General features: G+C 39.5%; 1 protein-coding gene across 6 annotated transcripts in view; it reads left to right on the top strand.

Annotated features, from left to right (window-relative positions):
- Positions 1-24,544, top strand: part of fgfr2 (fibroblast growth factor receptor 2) — a 56,178-nt gene that overhangs the window by 29,653 nt on the left and 1,981 nt on the right. For 3 of the 6 annotated variants that reach the window (XM_028007460.1, XM_028007464.1, XM_028007465.1), the window contains 12 exons: positions 736-859; positions 4,052-4,242; positions 5,363-5,507; positions 8,528-8,727; positions 10,107-10,246; positions 13,559-13,680; positions 15,313-15,423; positions 15,519-15,709; positions 16,246-16,368; positions 17,969-18,039; positions 21,537-21,674; positions 22,644-22,749. In XM_028007460.1, coding sequence (XP_027863261.1) covers positions 736-859; positions 4,052-4,242; positions 5,363-5,507; positions 8,528-8,727; positions 10,107-10,246; positions 13,559-13,680; positions 15,313-15,423; positions 15,519-15,709; positions 16,246-16,368; positions 17,969-18,039; positions 21,537-21,674; positions 22,644-22,749 — 1,662 coding nt within the window. Of the gene's footprint in view, positions 1-735; positions 860-4,051; positions 4,243-4,665; positions 4,805-5,362; positions 5,508-8,527; positions 8,728-10,106; positions 10,247-13,558; positions 13,681-15,312; positions 15,424-15,518; positions 15,710-16,245; positions 16,369-17,968; positions 18,040-21,536; positions 21,675-22,643; positions 22,750-24,544 lie in introns of all 6 variants that reach the window. The other 3 variants (XM_028007461.1, XM_028007463.1, XM_028007462.1) reach the window with 3 other exon arrangements.

Consider the following 24,544-nt stretch of genomic DNA (forward strand, 5'->3'; position numbering starts at 1 on the left):
TGTTATACACATATTTTCTGTTGATGACTATATATGTGGCTGATATTTTGATAGTTTGATACTTTGTGCAAATTACTTCCCCTTTGTTTGAGCAAAATGACCAGTGATGTTCAACGAGTCTGCCGGCCAGAAAAAGTTAGACCCAGATAATGTTTGGGTTGCTACTGAAGTCTCTTCGCCTTTGACTTTCAGTCCCTCGTTACAACTAAGACAAAAATCAGCACCAGAAATGATACAGTCATGCTGTCAGTTACACCGCAGGCATTTCATTCCTCTCTTCTTGTCAATAAATGTTTGACAAAAGCTGTACCTGAGCCCAGCCCCATGGCCTTACCTCTCCATTGTGTGAAATGTAGGCCTGTACACGCAGTAGCTACAGTGTCTCTTTTTAGTGTATGGATGGAAACCTCATTGTTTGCTTACACCTGTGATTTCTATGCAAGCTAGAAACTACATTTGCAAATAATTTTAAAACTGCATGCTTGAAACAGCTCACACTATGAAGATGGTTCCACATACAATGATAGAGAAAGACAAAAATTACACCATGGGTGCTCAAACATTTTTAAACAAATACCATCTTAGTTTATACTCAGGTTTACAAGTACTACTTGCAAGATGACTTATGCTAGTTCAGCTAGTACACAACAACATCTCTTTTTTCTTATTTTCTTTCACTGCTAGCTCCTTCATGTCTGCTAATCTCACATCAGTGATTCTGTATCTTGGCGACAGGTGCGCCTCCAGCACTGGACCCTGATCATGGAGAGCGTGGTTCCATCGGACAAGGGAAACTACACCTGCTTGGTGGAGAACCGATTTGGATCCATCAACCACACCTACACTCTGGATGTAGTGGGTCAGTACTCCTGTTGAGGGTAGAGAACTGGTAGGGAAAAACTTCCCACAGTAAGTGAGGGTAATATGTGTGAGCATGCTGTTTAATTGGACAGGTGTGCGGTGGATACACAGCACACCTGTGCTCTCTGCTGCCAAGAGTGTGGAAAGCAAAGATGAATGTGTCATCAGGTTCAGTGCAGCTTTCATTATTTTATATTGGAATATTTATTTTTAAACCAGGGATGTCAAAGGGTTGCTTGCAATCCTTTGAATGATTTATTGTGGCCCCCAACTGCCAGGAAATGCAATTACAAATAGAATGTTTAAGGCCAGATTCTCACAGACAACTGAGTATTTACTTACATTAGAAAATGTCACACTTGTCTTTTATTTGCTGTTTTATTTTTTTCATAGTATGTAGGATCACAAACATCCAGCAAATTAATTAAAAACAAGAAATATTAAACTTTTAAGTATGAGTATGTTCAACTTGACAATTATGATAAGTACTGACAACATGTTTTTCTTTCATTTTGATTTTGTATTATTTTCATTTTAAAAATATTGTGGTCCATGGCTATTTTTAACTTGACAAAAAGTTTGGACAAATCTGTTTTACAGAAATTAGTTTTAAATTACCTCAGACAGATAGTTTGGATTTTTTGACATGAAGTTCTGTGAAAATATTCCCCTATATTTCTTCCTTTGTAGCAGACAAATGTCATATCAACGGAAGTTTGGGAATAAAACCTCAAGTATTAAATATCTCCACCTCTGAAAGGAGTTGTAAAGTTTGATGCTGTTTTCTCAGTGGAATCTTGTTAATTCACTTGACCAGCCTGAAGTAGATAAACTGAAATGAACATACCCTTTAAAGCAGACTCAGGTGACATGATGAGCTCAGCCCCAACTCTGTCAGCTCCAGTTCGCTGACCTTTGGCATGCAAGAAGAAGTGTTTTTTACTCCATTCGCAAAATCACGAAATGACAGGGACAACAGTGGGATAACAGTAGTAGATCAATGTATGTTTGTCCACACCGACATTGCTTGCTTAATTCAATGTGGACCTGATCTATTTTGGGCCTGCCACTCATCCCTTTGTGAGCCATCAGCACTTGTTAAAATTTTATGATGGAGTTATTTTTTTAAAGCCTGGTCATTGAACCACAGATTACCAGAACAGAGTGGAGTAGTCCAAGGGACTGCAGTCTGTATCCATACGTGGAGTTATTTCTGATGTTTTTTTCACATTACCATTATTTTTTTATCGTTCTATAGATTGAAATTAGCAGCATTATTTGCACCACATTAGGTTGGAATTGAATACCGGAGGGTATTTGTACAATGTGAATGTATAGGCACATCACGGAAACAGGTTACGGCCAACACATGTTCACACATTCTCCCCAACTGAGGCCCCATACTCTTCCTCTCTCTGGAGTTGGCTGAAGCTCTACTTCTAACTGAATATTGTTTTTTGTTCGGTTTTACTGCAGAACAGTAAACTTCTTCCATGCCCCCTGCAACCTCTGGCTTCATTTTTCACCATTAGACTGGTGGGGGAAAAAACAAGGCAAAATGGAGACAAATAAAGCCTTTTTTTAAATCAGACTTTTTGTCGCTCAAATGAGCTGTAGGATCAGCTTTTAGAAATAAAAACACCCAGACTTTACTGGTTTAAGCTGGAGTCTGGACTAAGGGTTGCAGTCAGGCAGCTACAAGCTGACACACATGGCATGTCGCAGCTATTCATCACTGGCAGCCACATGCAATCCTGTGCCACACTGAGATTTTCCTGGGTCTCTGTCCTCCCCGGACCCTTTTGAGCAGAGCTGCCAGGTTACTCAGAGTTCAAAGTCCTTCACTGGTCAGCAGGGAATGCTGCCAGGCTACTCCACAAATCATAAGATTAGTTTTAGGATCTAGTTATCGGTCAGGACATACTTATATGTAAATAAATTCAAAATCATTTATCTCTTTGCCACTTTGCAACTATATGCTGCTTTGTGATTGTTAATCATATGAAATCACAAAAAAATCAAGAGAAAATCTGAAGAAAATAAATCAGTCAAACTGTGGAAAATGTTAAATGTTACAGACGCCTAAAACGGAGGTGTTTACTGTTTTAGTCGTAGCACTCCAGAATCTAATTAATTTTGTTAGGTTTTACAGAGTGCTTGATGTCTCCACCCTCTGGAAGCATGAAAAGTTTGAGTGTGTAAAGAGGGCCAGAAAATTGGGGCAAAGAAAGATAGGCAATAAACAAGGCAAACCCTAAGAATGCACAGAAAGAAGGAGATTTGGTTTTGGAGAGAGGAAGAAGGGGGTCATAAGATCTGACAGATTTCAGAAAAGTCAGCAAAAGAAAAAAAGACAGTAGAAGTCTTTGCATCCTGGAATTTAAATGGTAGTTTGTGACAGTTTTCTTCTTTGTATTAAATGTAGAATCTCCACCCCTGACATTGGCTGATGACTAACTCCAAAACTCATAAACATACACGTACAAATAAATTCAGTGCACCTACCTTGCGGTTTTGTTTTGGAAAGGCTCTGCTGGGCTCATGAGTCATGTCACAGTATGGGAGTTGTGGGGGTAGCTGTAAAAGCTAGATGGTGTTTGAAAGGGGGTATTGTTCCCCAGGTCTCCCTCTGTTTGGGTACACAAGCTAAATTTTAGTTTATAGAAGAATGCAGTTAGTGCTGAACTCTCCAAAACATGCATGTAGACCATTTATTAACCATAAAACATCCTGATCCTCAAGTATCACTTAAGCTCAGTGAAAGAACAATAATTTTTAATTCAAAAATACTTTATTCCAAACAAAAATTAAATGTTGTCATAACTCATATAATCCAAGTATCTTTAAAGAGTCTCTCTGGTGATGCTGTGGGCAAGACTGTAATGAAATGCTAACAGCTTAAATTCTGAGCAGAGACGATATTTCACACCAGCATGTACTGGATGACATAATCAGTTGTTAGGAAGCATTGCTAATCCATCTCATTTGATTTTGCAATGCCAATTAGCAGCTTCTACTTCTAAAAACAATACCTTGTTGACATCGTTACTCATCGTAATAACTGTCTGAGCCTACAAGAACAAATCAGAACTGACGTAACAGAGCAACTCCATGAGCAGCATAATTCTACTACCTTCTTTTTGACTGGTGAATGAGCGTAGAAAAGATAGATTGTTTTCTTCTTCAACAGAACGGTCACCACACAGGCCTATCCTCCAGGCTGGACAGCCCGCCAACACCACAGTACACGTTGGCGAGGACGCCCAATTCCAGTGTAAGGTCTACAGCGACGCCCAGCCTCACATCCAGTGGCTGAAACACGTCAGCGTAAACGGCAGTCGGTACAGGCCTGATGGAAACCCCTACGTCAAAGTGTTAAAGGTAGATCCCTTTGTATCCATTTTTATATCATAACCACACTTTTTCCCCCTCTTGCTTTGTAATTTACTGTATTTTATGAGAAGTCATATAAGAAACCCATTATATCCCTCCCCCTAACTTTATGTACACTTTTGCCTTTTAAGTTGAAATAATTGTTTTCTCTGACATTTTTCCTTTAAATGTGGTTTGCCTTTCATTGTGATGTCTGCAAGGAACATCACATCCATAAAACATTGAGAAAATATATTCAATGTTTGTCAAGACTAAATCACAATTATTTTAATTTATTCCAACTTAATGGGTCATTTTTGTAGTTTCTGGCTGGATTTTGGAGATGATTCCTGCAGGTCCGTGTATAGCAGCTGCAGTGGTGACGTTGTCCTGTGCCTGATTTATCTGCTCATTTTGTTTGATGGCTTGCAGCGATCAGGCATTAACAGCACAGACATGGAGTCTCTCATCCTCACCAATGTCACAGAGGAAGATGCTGGGGAATATATCTGTAAAGTCTCCAATTATATAGGGGAAGTCACCCAGTCGTGCTGGCTCACTGTCATTCCAGGTAACCCTCCACCCTCACCCAAGACCACCTCAACTCCCCTCTACCGGTGTGGGTTTCCCTGCTGTTCTGTGGTGGTGCTGTTGATGGTCTCAAGGACATTCCCTCTCCCAAATGTTACTCCCTTTTCCTTCAGCTGCCACCGACTTTTGGATTGGTGTCGCCATGGAAGCACTGTTCTGACCAGAATAACCAGATGATGATCTCTTTTTTCTTTTTGTAACTCACCTCAGAGCTTTTCACCAGAAAGTGTATGGTGTCACAGTGCTCTCCATGATCTCTGTGTTTATGCATGTGTGTGGGTTTAGCAGGTTCTGTGGGTGATGGGTATCTTTTGGGTTTGTTTTAGGTGTGTTTGTTTTATTTTCACATGTTTTGGTGGAATACTGGGATCTATCTTCTACCTGTCCTCACTCCCATACTCAGTTCTACACAGGATCTTAACGGTGGACACTATCCAGTTCCTCTAACTTCTTTCTTGGTGTTGTGGGTCTCATATTTTTTCTTTTCTCTGTTTCTGTTGTTTCTCTATTTCCTCTTCCTCCTCTTCTCTTCCCCCAGACCGCAGGTGTTAACACCACAGATAAGGAGATAGAAGTTCTCTACTTGCCAAATGTAACTTATGAGGATGCTGGGGAGTATACATGCTTGGCGGGTAATTCAATTGGGATCTCCTATCAAACTGCTACTTTGACGGTGCTTCCAGGTATATAAATTCACTTGCTTTTGTCCTTTGGTTGTTGTTTCCACTTTAAAGGGCACATATCATCAGTTTTATTTTAAAACATTTTCAGTTGTGTTCAGGTTTAAAGCTCATGATACAGATATTAATTTAAGACGTTAAATATCTGTAAAAAAAAATAATAATAACACAAGGCAGCAGCAAATTTAGCTAAAAGTTGTGAGAGAGTAAAAAAAGTTACTTTTAGGACGCTGAACTCAGATATCAATGCCTACAGTTAAGCCCAAATTATTCACACCACATTTTTTAAGATTTCTTCTGGCTGAACATAATATAAATGTTTTGGAGTCCTGACTTGTATCAAACCTCAACGTGTCAAATCTCCAAACTCTAATAAGGGCTTCTCTGAAATGTTTTTCCATTACTTATTTAGAAGGACATTAATAATTTTCCACATGTATTTTTAACAAAAAACAGACATAAATTATTTTATTTCTGGATTAATAGTCTGTTTTGATGTGTATTTTGGAATATCTGTCTCTAAAATAATTTTTAATCTAAATCTACGAATGAATAATTAAAAGCAACTCAATATCCATCAAAGACAAGTAGTGACGGACAGCTTCAGCTGGATTTGAAGCAAAGTAAAGATTTACAATACAGTTTATCTAGTGATTAGAAGACATGGAGGACGAATGTTTTCTGAAGGGAGAACCTTTGAGACCTATTGAATCAGCAGCATAGGGAAAGTTTTAAAAGCACCTTGTAGTGATCCCAGTCCGTGAGGAATGACTTGAACTTGAAACACAAAAACATTGACAGCACTGAGATTATGTCCACATTCTCCTGCTTTATTCGCAAGTCATGCAGAGATTTTGTTAATAATTGGTCAGTTTTTTTTACCGCTGAGACTTTTAGCCGATTTAGCTGTCAAATCATCATTGTTACTCTACGATATCAATCAAACTGTGTTCGGTCATAAGTAGTTTCTAATAATTACTTGTTTTTTGGCTCTAAAAAGTGACCTAAAGCTAATGATATGCTACATATGTGATGGATGAAAATGAAGTTAAAATACTAATATACAATGAAATGGCTGCTGCAGTCAAATGCTTTCTCCTTCATTTGGCTCAGACCTAAAAAAAAACCCAGCTGCAGCTGAAACTAATTATCATGGCTAATTGCTCCGGACTATCATTTGGAGAGATTGGTTATGCATTTTTTATAAGATCTGTGTAACATCAACAGACATTTTACACTTTGAATGGTACAAATAGCAAAAAAGAACATTTTATTACTGGTTTTTGTCATAAAAAATGTTGATATGTGCACTTTAAGTAATTTTCAATTGCTTTCATGTAAGGCTAATCCTCTCCTTGGACTCTTCCTTTGATCAGTTCAATACATAAGCATATAATTTACTATATTTTGTGGGTTAGCAAGCTGTTGAAAACCCAGATGAGATAATAGTGTAGTTTGAAGAACACTTATTGCAACTCCAAAACAAACTAGAGCTCGAATAGCAACTTGAGTGTCACAATTCCAAAGGAGATGAGGATTTGTCTTCACGCTTCTGTTAGTCCTTTTAGAAACCCAGTCACTACTACTCGTTGGTTCTGATTCTGCATGCTAATACAAACTGTTTATATCTTTCTTGATATCTTTAAATTATGCATTATTCCTTTTTCTCTGGCTCTGATACTTGACATTTCTTGAAACAATGGTGGAAAGGTAAAGCTCAACCCTCATTTCATGTTGGCTTGACTTTCTCGATTATCAGAGCCAAACCTCTCTGCTTCGACACAGTGGATGACTCGTGTGTGATTAATTGCCAACATATTGCACCTATTTTTGTTTGATGTTGTTAAAACATCTTATTTTACCTACTCTTTATAATGGAAACATGTAGAAACAATGTTATTCAAGCAAGGAAAATGTTTGATGTGTGTTCATAAGTTATAAAATGGCTTTGAAATTTTTTTTGGCACATTCTGCAGGTTTTGCATTTAACCACTTAAGCCTTTTTTACAACATTTGAATTACGTTAAGAGATGCAAATAAGCATGTCCATTCATTTTTTTAAACACGAAAATAAGGATTTTATTACTTAAAATGCAATGACACAGCATTCCTTTAGTAAATTGCAGATGCATCTGCAGCTAAAACAACACTTCTAACAGTGTACAGGGCTAATTTGTTGATTGTTATTTTTGATTACCTGATTAATATTTGAACAGCAAAAGATGCTGGATAGGAGATTTTCTTATACAGAATATACACTGGATGAAACTGTAACTACGCCACTTTACAAATTCTGGGTGGAATATATTTACATTACATTATTTCTTAAATTTATATTGAGCCTGTATACTCCAGTTAATGATTAATTTGTTGATAAATTAGATGACAATTATTTAAATAATCGATTCATAACAATTAATCAAATTAGTCGTTTCAGCTGTAATAGCTATGTATTGCCTGTTAATATTTACTATCATTGATGTAGAAAAAAAAGTTTTCTAGTACACCGCCTTCAGCTCTACTTGGCTTGTGGCCTGTTTGGTTGCTGCGTTGCAAAGGAATCTTGTTTGTGGTCTACAGGGATGAAACAGTCTCTTTTACAGACGCTCAGCTTTTTTACTAGACAGGAAGTTCGGGTCATACACAGCCACAATAGAAGTGAAGCACTTATTGTTCAGACGACTCTGGGTGTGTTTTTGTCCTTGTGCTCGCGTGTCTCAAAGATTGACGCAGAGTGCAGACACATGCTGGCCTGCTCGTTCAGTCTGAGTCATAATTTAAAATCTGATGACACTGTCAAAGCCACTGAAGGCCTGCGAGACCCCACAAAAGCTAATAACTGTTGGCCGAAGGGGAGTTGTGATGGTGCTACAAAGCGATTTGTTTAGTTCGCCTGTCGATGGTGATAACATTTACTCATGAGTCATCTTCATAGTGTCTGTGTCTGTGTCTGCGTTTTCCTCCATGTCTGGAACATGCCTGCCCTAACCTCCGCCTGACCGTTGTTCTTTCATCTCTCTCAGCCCCTGAGAAATCTCCAGGACCCATTACCTCGTACTACTTGGAGATCGGAATATATTGTGCAGGCATGTTCCTGATTGCCTGCATGGTGGGCATTGTGGTGGTGTGCCGCATGAGGAACACAGCAAAGAAGCCCGATTTTGGCAGCCCACCGGCGGTCCACAAGCTGACCAAACAGATCCCTCTGCGCCGCCAGGTAACAGAAAGTAGATAAAGAGTTCTAAAGGCATCTAACACTTCTAGAGGAGCCAACACACACCACTGACATTTGACAAGGAAACACAGCTAATTATTTCATAAATGGCTTTGGGAACATAATTAATCTAAATTACTATTATTTTTGACCAAATGCATCTTTTTAGAATCAACAAATACAAAAAGTTTGCATGGATAATAACTCAACTAACTGCACAGGTGCATCTTAATAAATTTGAACATCTTGAAAAAGTTAAAGTTTTGTACTTCATACATTTACTACACAGTTTTTTCTATTAATATAGATTATTTTTGTCTTTCAGCTGATGTAAACCTAAAATGTCGTTTCTTAGAATGTATTTTGTTAAATCACTAAAATTGTCTTTCTTGTAGAAAATGTGCTTGTTTTGGCAATGATTGAGACTGGGCACATGCAGAGTAAGATGATTTTTTATTTAGTTATTTACCTATTTAGTTAGTTTATCCATTATAATTACTTGTTTTAGCCCTTTGAGATCTCGAGATGTAGATCTAATTATAAAAAAATGCATTATCACTATTATTATTAAAGAAACTGTGCCTTATCATAAAGCCGAAGATCAGAGACAGTAATAAAAGTAATCCATGTCTAAAAATATTAAAGACCCCCAGCCATTCTACTGTAGACATGTTGCGCAGAACATGTCTACATTTTTGTAAATATATGTTAAATGCATTTTTTTAATTATTTTATGTAATATTCTAATATAAATTGAAAGAAAAGATTTAAATATATCACTGTGTGTATAATGTATTTTAATCCATAAGATGAACTTGTTGGATTGAATTATTGAAACAAGCTAGCTTTTCAATGATCTCATAATTTATTGAGATGTACTTGGATGACATACTGTGGAGGTATTTCAAGGGATCCACACCTAGATTCATTCAGAGGGCATGCACTTCTGTTCAAGTCAACACAGCTGCCGAAAACTGCAGCCAGACATTTTTCCTTCCAAATGTGGAACTTTCTTTAACCTCAAGGGAAACCAAAATGTTCAGAGAGTGTTGGATTACTTTCTGTGGAGCAGACTGATTCCAGAGTCAAGGTAAGGTTAGGGTGTAGAGGGAGTCGCTTAAAGACCCAGGCTCACCAGCAATTAACACAAATTCATCAAGTTATTGTAGCTGCTCACCTCTTTAACACAGATGAAATCGAATCTTTGCCTTGGAGAAACTTCACGGCTAGTAAACATTCACTGTGGGAAGCAAGCACGATTGAATATTTTACAGGTTGTGTAGTGAAATTCATGCCTCAGGTTTCCAACTCCTCTAGTGATGCCTTGGAGCTTTAACTGACCTACGAACCTAGATCACAGTGATCAGCCAATATCTTTTTTCCTATAGGTGTCGGCAGATTCAAGCTCATCCATGAACTCAAACACCCCCCTGGTGCGAATCACAACGCGGCGGAGCTCTGCACCCGACGAACCGATCCCTGAGTACGACCTTCCAAAGGATCCACTGTGGGAATTTGCCAGAGATAGGTAAGAGTTGCCTGTTAAAACACACTGTTGTAGTTTCTGTTCTTTATTAAGTGCAACCTGTAATTGTACGTCTTCTGTCTTCAAAGCCATAATTATGTAAAGCAGATTTCTGCATAAAACATGAAATAGTAGAAAATGCTGATCCTCTACAGCTTTAGTTTAAAAGTGGATGGTGCAGGTTGTTCTTAAACTTCATTAGCAGTAGAAGGAACAGATAGTATAACAAGGGCAAAGACCAAAACAGACTTCTACCTTTAGGTTAAAGCAACTCCTGTCACAAACACATAATTATTAAACGCATAATGAAAACAAATCAGAAGGTTTCTGCTGTGAAATTTTTTGTAGGGTTTTTTACCTTAATATTAATTTTCACACACACAGTGGCACACAAGATACTTTAATGAATATGTTGAGATGTAAATGGCACACAGTAGAAGTAACCTCCAGCATTTATTCTTGGTTCGCAGTTTTCCTCTCCAGTTTGCAGAGGGAGTTATTGAAATATCCTGCAGTGCAACAACTGAAGTTTGGATTTTTAGTGTTTATTTCCATCACAGTTAGTCTGTTAGTTTTAACCTTGCAAAAATTTGTGCTACAAAGTTCCTCTGGGTACCACCAAGGGTAGCCAAGGTGCCACCAGTTATATTTTGCAACAGTGTCAATGAATTAAAATATGATTGAAAAGTTTAACAAAGTTTATAGTAAATTAATACTATAATTAATAATGTATAATATTATAGATAATATAATATAATATAAGCATTCGAATGTTGCATAAGAAAAATAAAATAAATTTTAACTGGCTTTCTTTTGCAATCCTCTCAAAGCTGCTGCCTTTTTTGACCACACTGTTTTCCTTCCACTAAATTTTCCAGTTGTATGCTTGAAACTAACACTCTGCAAAATGAAATTTTGTGGGTTAAAGCTTGAAATATATCACTCTGTGTGTATGTAATGCATATAATGTATGAGTTTCAGGTTATTTTTATTTAATTTCTGGAATAAGTTCACTTTTAGATCATATTTAATCTAATGAAAGGCAGCTGTACCACTTTAAAAAGGATCCTCTTAACAGTGAAATCTGGAATCGGAGACTGCGGGCACTACCTGTTTACGGCGTTTAGTGCTTTAAAACAGCTGCTAAATAATTTTAAAAATATTTTTCCATTTGGGGATTGACACCTGGTGAGATTAAAGCTTTTGATTCATCTGGTGTGAAACTTGCCCCATCATTAGAAGAGCAGCTAAACTTCCCTCCTTCTCTCCCTCACCGAAAGACTCCGTATCGCATGCTTCTGTTCGTAGAGAGTGAAGTTGTGCTAATTAGTGGCTGGTATTCACAGCTTTCATCTGCATGTTTGGGCGAGGAGTGTTTGCTCTCTGTCATACCAGAGGAATTAGCTCAGCTGAGGTTTCAGTAAGAGTTAGAGAAGTTTAAAAACAAACCGAGACTCTGTGTTTAAAAGAATAAGGGAAATTCCTGAAACTTTTGTTAGAATGCCTGTAAAAGAAAAAAAACAAAAGCCTGGCTCATAAAATTTTAAATTGTTTATCAATAAAACCACACTTCTGATGTAATGCTCGACTTTGTGTTTGCATGCTGGATTGATTAAATTTATGATTTTAATTCATGACCCCAGCTAAATGGAGGCTGTTATAACTTTGCAAAAATAAATCTCTGTCTTCCTCACTGTTTGGGTCTTTATGCCCTGCCTGTCATTCCAGCGCTTGAAGGATCATGTTGGGATTGTAAAATGCTGAGGAATGCTAACTTTTGTGGTTTAGGCTGAGGAAAAAAATAACATCCATTATGTGTGGCCGGATGGACAGAATGCCTGCCATTGAGTGTGGCAAGTGTGAGTGGACAGATAGGGGATTGTGTTACTACCGCAGGGCGCCAGCCTCAGGCCTCTCGGCTTAGCGCTGTGCTGTGAATGTTTAGATAGCGTGGACAGTGGGCTTTATGAGGCGAGGGACCAACTTAGGTCAATCAAAATAAAAAGCACCAAGTTATACGGCATGTTCAGGGGCCTGACCGGTGCTTCAGCTCTGAATAGTCACAAGAGAACATGTAGTAAAGTTAAATATCAAACCCCATGGCATAGCTAACAATTAAAATATGCAGAAAATATCTCCACCTCTTAAGCGTTTCCACATGTTATGATAATCACCAACTTTCTTTTATGTCATTGAGATTGTATGTAACAGGCATGTAACATGTAACATAGGTAGAAAAGATACATGGTTTTCAACGTTTTGTTTAACAAAGCAAATCTAAAGAGGGTGACCTGCATTTGCATTCAGCCCCCGTATGCTGACAGCCCAAAATAAATTGTCTTCACAAGTCACCTAATTAGTGAGTAGACTCAAAATAAACAGAATAAATTCAGCTGTTCTTCAAAAGTTTCAGAGGTTCGTTAGAGAATATTACTGAACAAACAGGATCATAAAAACCAAGGAAGACAGAAGAGGTTGGGGAGAAAGTTGTGAAAAAGTTTAAAGCTGGTTTATTTTACAAAGCATTATTCCAAATTTTTGGCAGCTCACAAAGAATGGAAAGAGTAGCCACAAACCTATGAAGGAGGAAAGCAGGACATAGTTATAGGGAGGATACTTTAGGTGGTGATAAATACAGGACGATGCTGGAAGAAAAACCTGTTTGAGGCAGCAAAAAACTTGGGAGGAGGGTGGAGCGTCACGAAACAGCCCGAGTTCTAATGGATTGGTTTAAATTAAAGCATATTCATTCATCTGTCAAAATCTAACACCTTAAGCCAATTGAGAATTTAAGTTTGCAGACTCTCAATCCAATCTGGTTTACCTAGAGCTGCTTTGCAGTTTGCTGGTATTGTAAAAAAAAAAAAAAAAGGTTCATCAGCACTTCTTAGTTGCAAAAGAAAGACAGAAATTCATCCATCACAGGCTAATATGTCAGGGCTGAGCTGCTCCTTTGCAAAGACTTATAATTGTATACTGGAACATGCCAAGACAGGATAAATAGTTTACAAAAGAGTGGCTCAACTCAGGTTTATTAAGAGATTATCTCTGCCATGTGTGTCTTCTTACCTACTGTTCTGGCAAAAACTTCATCAAGCCAGAGAAGCACTCCCACAAACAGAACCTGATTGAAATACAGAAAGGATGAAAGATGGGTGTGGCTATGTGCCTGGTTTCATTAATTATCTTGATCCCACACTTCTTCCTGCTTTATATCTGGAGAGTGGGAGTTAGTGCAAGGCCTATTATATGGACCGTTTGAACTTATCAGCATCCAGTTTTGGGGGGTTTTTTTTATGTTGTATTTTATTTTAGGTTGACTCTTGGCAAACCTCTGGGTGAAGGCTGCTTCGGTCAAGTTGTGATGGCCGAAGCTCTGGGCATCGATAAGGACAAACCCAAGGAGGCGGTCACTGTTGCAGTGAAGATGCTGAAAGGTGAGTGGATTTCTATGAGATTCTGCTGTGTGTTAACCATGAGTTAAAATACCACAGTTTCATTGTTATCACAGTAATTAGAAGAAGATTTCAATGTCTTAATATATTTGGAAAGTGTCTTAGCTTGCCAAATGTACATTTTCAATAGCAGTTTTTAAGATCCTGTCCTGGCGTATTGGGTAAACATTACTCAATACGCCAGGTTGGGTTTTGTTCTACAAAAGGGGATATTCAGTTCACCCCACTGAATTATTTGCAACACACATTGTATTTTTTACTCATTCTTACTTATTTTGAACCTGGAAATTTTAAATTTAGTTAATAAAACCCTACCAGTCCTATTTAAGTATTTGCATAATTTATAGAGACAAATGGAGATAAAAACTTCATGTGCAATTGTTTTTGATAGTGTGAAAATTCTTTAGGTAGAGTAAAGAAAGGTGGTTTGAAATCATGTAAAACCAATTATCAAAGTGGTAAAACATAACGACCTGACACATGATTGCATGACCCATGGTACACGGCACCATTTTATACCTCAAAAAAGTCAGATGTGAAATGACTAAAAGTGCAAAAGAAAGAGAAAGGCAACACCCACCACAATCACTGCAACAATCGCAAACACAACAAAATATAACAGCTATAACAACAAAATCAGAAAAAAGATAAGCAAAGTTAAAGAATATATTTCCAGACATCCAGCTGACTAGCAGTGTGCAGCATGGGGTTCAGGGTAGGACTGATTTATGGTATGCTCCATATTTCCAGATTAAACTCAGACCAATTAGGCTTGCATTTTAATAAAAGGATTTAAAAACCTAGGAGTGATATGATGTAAAATGATATCATATCTTATATCGTATCTAGTCTCTGTTTGTTGCACCATCAAAGTCTCACTTCATTCTTAAACATCTGACTTTAGGTCAGACCTGTGGGCTTAGATTTACTCTGCTTCATTCTGTCTTGAAATAAGAAAGTTTCTTTAGCTGATTCATGTTGCAGTCTGGGGTTCAGCAAAGGTGCAAGGTGGAGCCTTAGGCTGGCATTATTACTTGTTATTGGTGGCTGCTGACTGACGGCTTGAGGAAGGTGGGTCAGATAGGTAAGGGTTAGGGGCGGTCGCATACCTGACCCCAAAGCAGCAGTTGGGTAGCGCTCAGTCAGCATCTAAACAATGAGGCAAGTCACATTAAGAGAGCTGATGTGATTAATGAAAGCAGGAGAAAGGAGCTGGACTGGTTTGGGGTTGCAAGGCACAGTAAGATTAGGTACAGCAGAGGTCCTGTATACCTTCCTCCACTGTAGAGTCATTTTAACAGTGACTCAAGTTACTGTAATGGTACTGAAGAATGCACGCAATGCCACATTGACTATCTTAGTGTATTGGTAAACTTCCACTGTCTTCAATGAAGTTTATTTCCCACATCACCCTTTCTTTTACCTTTGAAAGCCTTTGTACTCTATGTGAGAAGCTGTAACTTTAGCCAACGATGTCTGTCATCCCGGCCTAATCACAATCACCTTCCAGGCAAGTTTCTGTAGAACTGGACACACTTTTAGTTTAAAGTCAAAGAGTTAAAGAGAGACACTTGTTGTGTCTATTTTTCTGATTATAAACTTCTCTGTTGTTAGACGATGCCACAGAAAAGGACCTTTCTGACCTGGTGTCAGAGATGGAAATGATGAAGATGATCGGCAAACACAAGAACATCATCAACCTTTTGGGAGCCTGCACACAAGACGGTGAGGGGAGCAATATTTTAATTTAATATACATTACATACATTCTGTTCAAGATAGGGTTTGAACACCTTTTTGTTGTGACTTGTGCTTGTACAGGTCCCCTATATGTGATAGTAGAGTATGCCTCCAAAGGCAACCTCAGAGAGTACCTCAGAGCCCGCCGTCCTCCCGGCATGGAGTACTCCTACGATATCGCCCGTGTCTCCGATGAACTGCTCACCTTCAAAGATCTTGTCTCCTGCACTTATCAGGTGGCACGGGGCATGGAGTACCTTGCATCTCAAAAGGTAAGGGGAGGACAGACGAAACGTCCTACTTTCACATCAACCTTCCAGCCCCCTGGCTACTTGGACACATCTCTGTGCCAGTACTCAGTACTTAGGGCTTAACAACAGCATCCAGGAGGGTTTTACGTTGGAAGCTTGTTTGTGCGTCCCTGTGGGAACATGGTCCCCTGAAAACACTACTCATACCCCCTGCCCCAATCCCTGTATTGTCTCCCATTGCACGACAAAAGCCCCTCTGTGCAGAAGAATTGAGAGGTTCTCACAATGGGGGTACAGCCATGTTGGCCAAATGCAGCCTCACGCTCTCTCTCACTGTTGGAATGTGACTGTCTGACACGCACACATACTTTGGTCTTTACATATCTACAGTATACATGACTATGTATGAATCATCTCCAGCCATGTTCTTGTGTGGGGTTGTGTATTTGTCCAAATAATTATGGACCTGACCCCTCTCCTGCTTTTACTTTTTTCCCTCACTTTGACCATCCCATTTTTCTTCCTCTTACCTCATTTTTCCACTGTTTCCATCCCAGTGTATACACAGAGACCTGGCAGCCAGGAATGTGCTGGTCACTGAGAGTAACGTCATGAAGATCGCTGACTTCGGCCTGGCCAGGGATGTCCACAACATTGACTACTATAAAAAGACAACCAATGTAAGTTCTCACAACATGCATGCTGCACTCTGAAACGTTTAGGTTGTTAGGTTATAGAGTGTTTTTTGCAAACAGTGTGAAATCCGCTCACATGGTTTAGGCTTTTCTCTGTGTTTTTCCCTCCCCTCGTCTTTCTGCTTCACCCCTTTCCTCTGCTGGTGTCTTGGCAGAAGCTACAGGTTCCCAGGCAGGCTCTGAATGTAGTGCTTCTCCGGACCATGCCTAGTTTACCCCCTCAGTCTCTTGTTCTTTTGGTTTCATCAACATTTACACAATTAGCCCCGAAAGAGACACGGAGAGAGAGAGTTGGGGGGCGAGAGGGAGCAGACTAAACATAACTGACATCTCCATAGTGGCCCAGTGGTGTCTTTCTTTCCCACCACAGAGCAGCGCAGCCTGCACATCCTCATTTAATATGCATGACTGCCTTTTCACTGCATGCACGATCATGCTGAGAACTCGCTGACAACCACAACAATATTTGACGATGATGATGGAGGTGAGCACCGGGACAATAACCATGGCTCCAGCAATGATCTTTTAGGATCTGACTGAGCCATCAATTTTTACTTTTTATTCTTTGGTGCCACAAAATAAAATGTTAATGTCTACTTTGCTTTTGTTTTATAAACTATATGTATTCTGCACTGCAAAGTTATTCAAACCATTTTATCGTGTTATAAACACAAAGATAAAATACAGTTTTATTGTAGATAAAAATCTCAAAGAGACTCGTATGTGTTTGTGTTCAACCTCTATTAACCATGATATGCCCAATTAAAATGTAACCAATAACCCTGTCAGAAGTTGCCCAGTTATTAAACAGAGCCCACCTGTATGTAATTTGATTTCAATATAAATCCAGCTGTTCTCTTAATGCCTGAGAGATTTGTTACAGAACACTAGTGAACAAACATGAAGAGCAAGGAACACAGGTCACCAGGGAGAAAATTGTGGAGAATTTTAAAGTTGCATTTGATTATAAAACAATATTCCAAGCTTTGAACATCTGATCAATAATCAGAGAAGCAGTCAAAAGACCCATAGTAACTCTGGAGCAGCTGCAGAGATCCATACCTCAGGTGGAAGAGTGGGTCGGCAGATGATTCAAGCTCCTTGTGCGCTCATGAGATCTGGCAGTAAAATGACCAGATGAGAAAAACTTTAACTTTAGTGGACTATATGATGTCTTGTTAATGTGAATAGTAATAAAGCTCTCTACGTAAGAACTGAACCTAAGGAACTAAGTTAGTTAATTCAGCTCTTGAAATTAGGTTTACCATTAAGGTAATGTACACTTTGACCTTGCCAAGAATGCTTAGCCTCTCGGCCTGTTTTAATGGCACACAGAGATAAACTCTTCTTTATCCGTGACCCTGTTTATCACCTCTGTTGCTTAAACAGCATAAACGCTCCGTTGGGAATTCCCCTCCCAGACAGGCGCTTCTTTTACATCCTTAATCCCGAGGCTCTTCTCACATTTCAGTCTTTTTTTAGTGAATAATTGTAAAGATGCTGATGAGGCCCGGAATAAGGACTCCAAGGATTGCTTATGGCTTGGCTTTCAGTTAACCTTCCTCCTCTGTGTTTGCGTTTTCAGGGTCGTCTCCCGGTTAAATGGATGGCTCCAGAGGCGCTCTTCGACCGGGTCTACACGCACCAGAGCGATGTGTGAGTACAAGGCTACAGACAAGCTAGTATGGCGTGTGCGATCACTGCTCCTTGTTTGTGCAATCAGATTTAAGTGAGATGAAGTTTTTTTGTGCTATCTTGGATTTTTGGATGGGGGGGGGGGTTCGGGTACTGCGGGGTGATTGGCTATAAGGAACTGGTGTTGGACGGTCTGTGGCAAAAGTGAGGATTTCACGCTAGACTTGTAGCCAATGCTGTGTTACTAATCTGACTGGCTTCAAAGAATCTGGAAGGAGCCCGAAGCCCACCAGAACCCCTCCCCTCCTCTCCTCCTGCTTCTCCGGCTCGGCTCGGAAGTCTCCCCACCTTTTCGGGCCTCTACCCAATGTCTGAACACAACAATGCTTCGGGCCTACATTCACTCTCTCCCCCTGTTCGCTCTCTTCTCCTCATTCAGCAAAACTCTATACATGCTGCTGCTCATCGTTTTTGGACTGGCTCCACCATCAAAATAACTCCCCCTCTTCCTCTTTTATCCCAGCATTCTTTCTTTCTTTCATCTGGTATGTGAATCGTTGACCCGTCTCTGTCTCTTCCTCGTTTTATTTAAGATCAAGAGTATTCATTCTAAAAACAGAACAAAGCGAGAGCATCCCTCTATTTTTGGTGTTTGAGTCTCATGCATCCTGACAGCGTTGTTTGAAGTTTCTGCTCCAGACACTGGCGGCAGAAAAGCGCATGTGGCAATTAGATAAATGCCTTGCATGCTGACCCTAGCAAAAGGAGGTTTTCGCTATGTGCACTTAAGCCAAACACCAGTAGCGCACAAAACATCTCAATTAACGTAGGGAAAGTGCTTTAAGTTGGTTTCCCTCTGCGGTCGTTGTGTGCACATAAAGTATCTGTGTACACACACCACGTCCTTCATGTTCTCCAATCAATAACACGGGAGAGCTAAGGAGAAAGGGAGCGTGTGTGTGTTTGTATCGCTGCAGTGCTCTGTATTGGCTCACCCCTAATTACGATTCATCACTCACATTTAGTAATTGGCTTTTTGTGCGTGTGCGGGAGGAGGTGGAGCTGAATCAAACAGCACAAGGCACAGGCGATCTATACATGACATCAGATTAAATGAATACATGAATTGCAATGACACTCCCCCCTCTGTGGTTGTAACAAATGAGCTCAGCGGAGCAGCTCTGGAGAGTGTAGGTATGAGCGGAGGATTGCAGCTCAAGTGCAGAGAGCCAGATTTCAGCTTCACTGGAGATCCACAGATCAGTTTTAGTGGCCAATTTCCAACCTTGTTTTTTTATGGAACTTTAACTAGCATTAATTTTACTATTGTAAATATTATTAACAGCAGTTAATTTTTTTTGTTAGCTTTGAGCAATTATAAACTATTTGTTTGGAGAAGCGTTACATCACATTGTATGAGTTGCTGTAATACAGGGTATACATGCTGAGATGACATTTTAGGATGTCAGCATCAGAACTGTAAACTGGAGTCGATTCTTGTATTCCCTAGAGACCATTTATACTTGTCTTAACTCTTAAGATTTTCTAAAGAATGCCAACATTTACAAATTCAGCACACACCATGATAGAACAGGTTTGAATGCTCAAAAGGATAAAAACTGTCATCCAGTGAACCTTCCTGTTCCTGAAGTGTAAAGCTCATTACACCTTTTATGTTTTCTCTGACTTTATTTTCAAACTCTTCCCAGGAGATGAAAATAACCTAATTGTAATGCTCTTCTTTTGGTAACTGCTTCCACACCAAAGAGTGAAAGTGGTTAATCTGACTTGTGGGTCCAAATTCAGGAGCTGCATCATTAAACAGCCAATTAAGTCACAGCGATGCAACAAAAAGGGTGTCCAAATTTAAAGACATCTCCAAATTCATCCCACATATGTGTCCTTATTTTACCCAGATTCAGAGGGCGGGTCAAGTGTCTGAAGATTTTTGTCTTTGTAGCTGTAGCAGAAGAAGAGGGAGACAGGATTTCTGTCGAGGCAAAGGCAGGAATAAATCTGAATAAAACAAATTTCACACATTTCACTCATTTCAGCTCTTTGTAGGCCAGATCCTTCATCAGCCAAGCAGACTGAATGTTCTGGAGTTTGTAGTTCATGATTCAGATACACCCTTGAATCGTTTTTCTTAGTGCAACCTTATAGCACTTTGGTTTGGTTCAGTCAAGAACCAGAACAGGAAAAGATACCAACCAATCTTAAACCTTTAACTCTTCTTCCTTCAGTCACAACCTCTATACTAAAAGAATGTTGTAGTTAGTGAGACCTATTATCACTTAGTCATGGTGCATTTACTGCAAAGACTGTCTGAATAAAGAATGCATTCCATATTTTCAAACTGTCCAACAGTCTGGGTCGGCTGAGCTGTAGATTGGATTTTTGTTTCCATTCATCAGCCAAATTTGTGTGCATCTGTAGTAATCCACCAATTTACATAATATAGTTTTACCATTCACATGTACGTTGCCTTTAGGCAGCAATAAGAAAGTCCTACAGGAGAAGCATATGACGTAACATTATGACTTAAATGTGATGAGCTATGGATGAGTCCTCAGTCCTAACCTTGTTTACACAGAGGCATTCATTAATTAAATGACTCGCATAAACATAATCTATGTTTGAAGCTGGCTGAAACACATAAGTGGTTTGCTCTCCACTAAGGCAGCATGCCAGGTCAGCTAAGTAGCCCCCCGAGTTTGTGTGTTTATTTTTGTAAGTCATGGCTGCTTGCAGGTGGACACCATCTTGGACGGCTAAACAAGCTGAGTAATGGTTACAAAATGTCACAGAAAGGAGAGGCGAGTGTGTCAACAAGGGCTCAGATGCAAAGCACTGATAGAGGAGAGAACCGACCTGGCCAGCTGATTGTGTAAACAGATGAAAGAAATGATAAATGCCCTACCTTCATGTCTTTGCAGACTTTTCTTGCTGAACCACTCATGTGCTCAGTATGATTGAAGTCTGTGGTAATGCACAATATGTTGCACAAAATAATGCATCCCTTTAGTTTGCATCAATAATGAAGCCACCGTAGGAAGAGTTAACATTTGAGAAGTGGAACTCAACAACAGGAAGTTGAGGCAAGGAAGCAGTTAATGATTAGTAGTCACCACCTCCGCCTCTGGACGTCTTTTGTTGATTATTTCTCTTTTGTCTGCTGTGGGTGGTCCAGTGTTTGCTTTGGTTTGGTGCGACTGGACAATGCCAGGCTCTGTAACCAGCCAGCTGGGCACAAAAGGCGTCATTGAGATCAGAGTCGAGCAACACTGCCAGCGGCTTTGCACCACAAGTCACTAGAGGACAGAAAGTGGGCATTGACACCACTGATGTTACTGAATTGCATTTCCTCTATCCATTAATCAGCTGAAAGGATGAAAATCATCTGCCAAGTGGTCCCAATGCTCCCATATAATGGATTCTTTTTTGATTTACATACAAATCTCACCTTTCCACATCTTTTCTGCAAATAAAGCATGTATATTTCCTGTTTTCCCCACTAGCTGGTCATTTGGGGTGCTGATGTGGGAGATCTTCACCCTAGGGGGCTCACCCTACCCCGGCATTCCTGTAGAAGAGCTCTTCAAGCTGCTCAAAGAGGGACATCGCATGGACAAGCCTGGAAACTGCACCAATGAGCTGTAAGTTTAATACTTTTCACCAAAATCCAATCGTTTCCAACCAATCCATATTCTGAATTAGCATTAATTCAGAATGCTGAAACCATCTTGGACGGCTAAGATGGTAGCCGTCCAAGATGGACGGCTACCATCGGACTCCAAAGTCTCTCACGGACTTTGGAGTCCGTGAGAGACTCGTTTGCATTTGATAAATGCCTCTGCGACTCTGTCAGGCATCTGTACAACTGGGATCATTTACCAACAGTTTCTCAATTCTCAATAAGGCCTCGGAAGTGAAGGGACAAAGGCAGAATACACAGAGAAATGCACAAACATGGCAGACAAATCAGATATTGATATTCTTGACTCATTATAGTGCCTTGGAAAGGTATTCACATGTTTGAACATTTTTCATATTACAACAACAAACCTCATTATAATATCTAAGGATTTTACATAAGGACTGTAAAGTGACAAAACTTTTTACTAGTAAAAATAGGAATAGTGTGACATAAATTTGTTATAGCCTCTTTTACATTGATACCCGTAAAAAGAAATACCTAATTCCGCCCAATCATCTGGAGGTTACTCACTTGGTTTACCACAAAATAATGAACACTTATGTATTGGAGTGAAGTGGACATTTTGTTTTCCCAAATTTGTAGGAATACAATTTGCAATAGTGATGAATAAAATCTAGTGCAACAATTTGCATTTAGAAATCACCTAAATAATTCAACATAAACTTCACAATAAAACATTATTATGAAGTTGTTTCCATATTGTTTTACACATAGCAAGCTGAAAAGTGACATACTTTTGGTGTAACCCCTCTGTACTTTGATCCACCTAAATAAAATCCAGTCTCAGAACTTGCATTCAGGAACGACTAGCCCAACACAAATTGTCCACCAACACAAAGTAGGGAAAAAGTACCGGTGTTATCATTCCATTGTGTACTCCTCATGAAAACGATATCCTCTCACTCAGGTACATGATGATGAAGGACTGCTGGCACGCCATCCCATCGCAGAGACCAACCTTCAAGCAGCTAGTGGAGGACCTGGATCGAATCCTCACCCTGAACACTAATGAGGTGAGTCTAGCTGGTTTTCACACCTCTCCAGAACCTCCTCTGTTAACTTGTTCGCTTTGGGTGGTCACAATTTATGCCAACTCATGTACCTTCCTTCCAAACAGACATTTAATTGTGACGAAACACCAAAATATGATACATGCAGGACCATACCAGGTTTGGCTGAGCATTGCCAGAAAGTTTATGGAGCCTGGTTGACATGAGGCCCATTGCTGAGAAATGACTGGATGATCCAATCGTTGCTCAGCATAGCTGCTGCAGTCCAGTCGTCACATTGATGCCTCGTTGCCCTTTTTCCATTCCCTTCTTTGTCTCCCTAAAATCCCCAACTATGAGTTCGAACTTTTGAAATGTAATAAAGCTCCCCTTTCTTGCCCCTTTTTCTCCCCCCTTCCTTCACCTCTACCCCAAACCGCTGGCAGATGTGGAGATCTTTAGTAATATGAGCCTTTTCGTGTTGAGCTGGGAAAATGGAAGCCAGTGCTCTTTTTCTACAAAACCCCAAAAACTCTTCATCCACACAATGAGACCCAGTAACAGCCATTAAAGACAAGCAGAGGGGAAAAAGGGGGCCTCAACAGACACAAACATCTTCACAAGACTGTACTGAGTCAAAAATTAATAACAGGATTTCTGGAGGTTTTCATCTTTCCTTTTTCATGGCGGTTGGCTGAGCTCTGCCAGCTTCTTGATTCATTTCAAACCATCTCCTGTTGTTTATGTCAAGCTTTTCAGGGCCAGGTTTCAGATCTGTTTTGACTGAAGTTATGGGAGAGGATGCAGTAGAAGGCCAGTATATTGTTCCCCAGTTTCCAAGAGAATTTATGGAAATTATGTTTTGCTACGACTGCTAAAGTATTCCTATCGTTGTTTTTCTGATCGACTAACACAGAGTATTGCTAAATAGTGAAGCGGAAGGAAAGTAAGATGTGGTTTTCAGCCAAATATGAATCTGAAAATTGTTACATGCTTTTGTAGTCAGTCTGTATGAGTTCTCTGAGCAATTTCAGCTACAAATCTTTTTGGGTAACATAACACTCAAAGTATAAAATTTTTGCCCTTCTTATTTGCCAAATAGCTAAAACTCAATAGGATTTGATGAAGAGCCTCTGCAAACATCAATTTTTAACTCATGTGAATTCAAATTAAATATTTGGACTTTGACTAGGCTTTTTATTAAACACATTAATATTCAATCAGAAACATTCTGTTGAATTATGCATTGTATGCATGGTCTGAAAAAGTCTTGAATTCAATCTTAATTATCAATTTAAAACTCAAGTTTCAAATTTAATTTTAAAAACTTCCAGATGTTCAGCCTTCCCTGCAAGACTTTGGAAACAATCCTGCTCCTAAAACTTAATAGAAGCCTCCTTCTGCTTCTTTAGGAGATGAAAATTAAAATATTAGTAGTAGTTATCCACTAGCAGTTCCTTTGTTACAGAAAAGTATATACGTAGTTTACAATGTTTGGCTTGAGAACAGCTGGCCGAATCCCGTCATCTTGCGATTCTAAAGCATGATGCTACTGCCACCCTTTTTGACTGTATATGTTCAGGCAGGGATTCTGCTTCACATTGTTTTCAGTGTCTCTGCCAGAAAGATTAACATTCATGTAAACTGACCAGATCACTTTCTTCCATAAATGACTAATGGTTTCCCTGTGAACACTCTCCCACCTGAGTTGTGGATTTTTGCAGCTCCCTCAGAGCTAATAAGTCCTTTGACTGCCTCTTGTTTTCATGTTCTGCTTTTCCTGCCTGTCAGTTCAGGTTCATGTCTTGGTTGGCTCACA

Source organism: Xiphophorus couchianus, chromosome 22, assembly GCF_001444195.1.
Source record: "Xiphophorus couchianus chromosome 22, X_couchianus-1.0, whole genome shotgun sequence".
In the NCBI taxonomy this organism is placed as follows: Eukaryota; Metazoa; Chordata; class Actinopteri; order Cyprinodontiformes; family Poeciliidae; genus Xiphophorus; species Xiphophorus couchianus.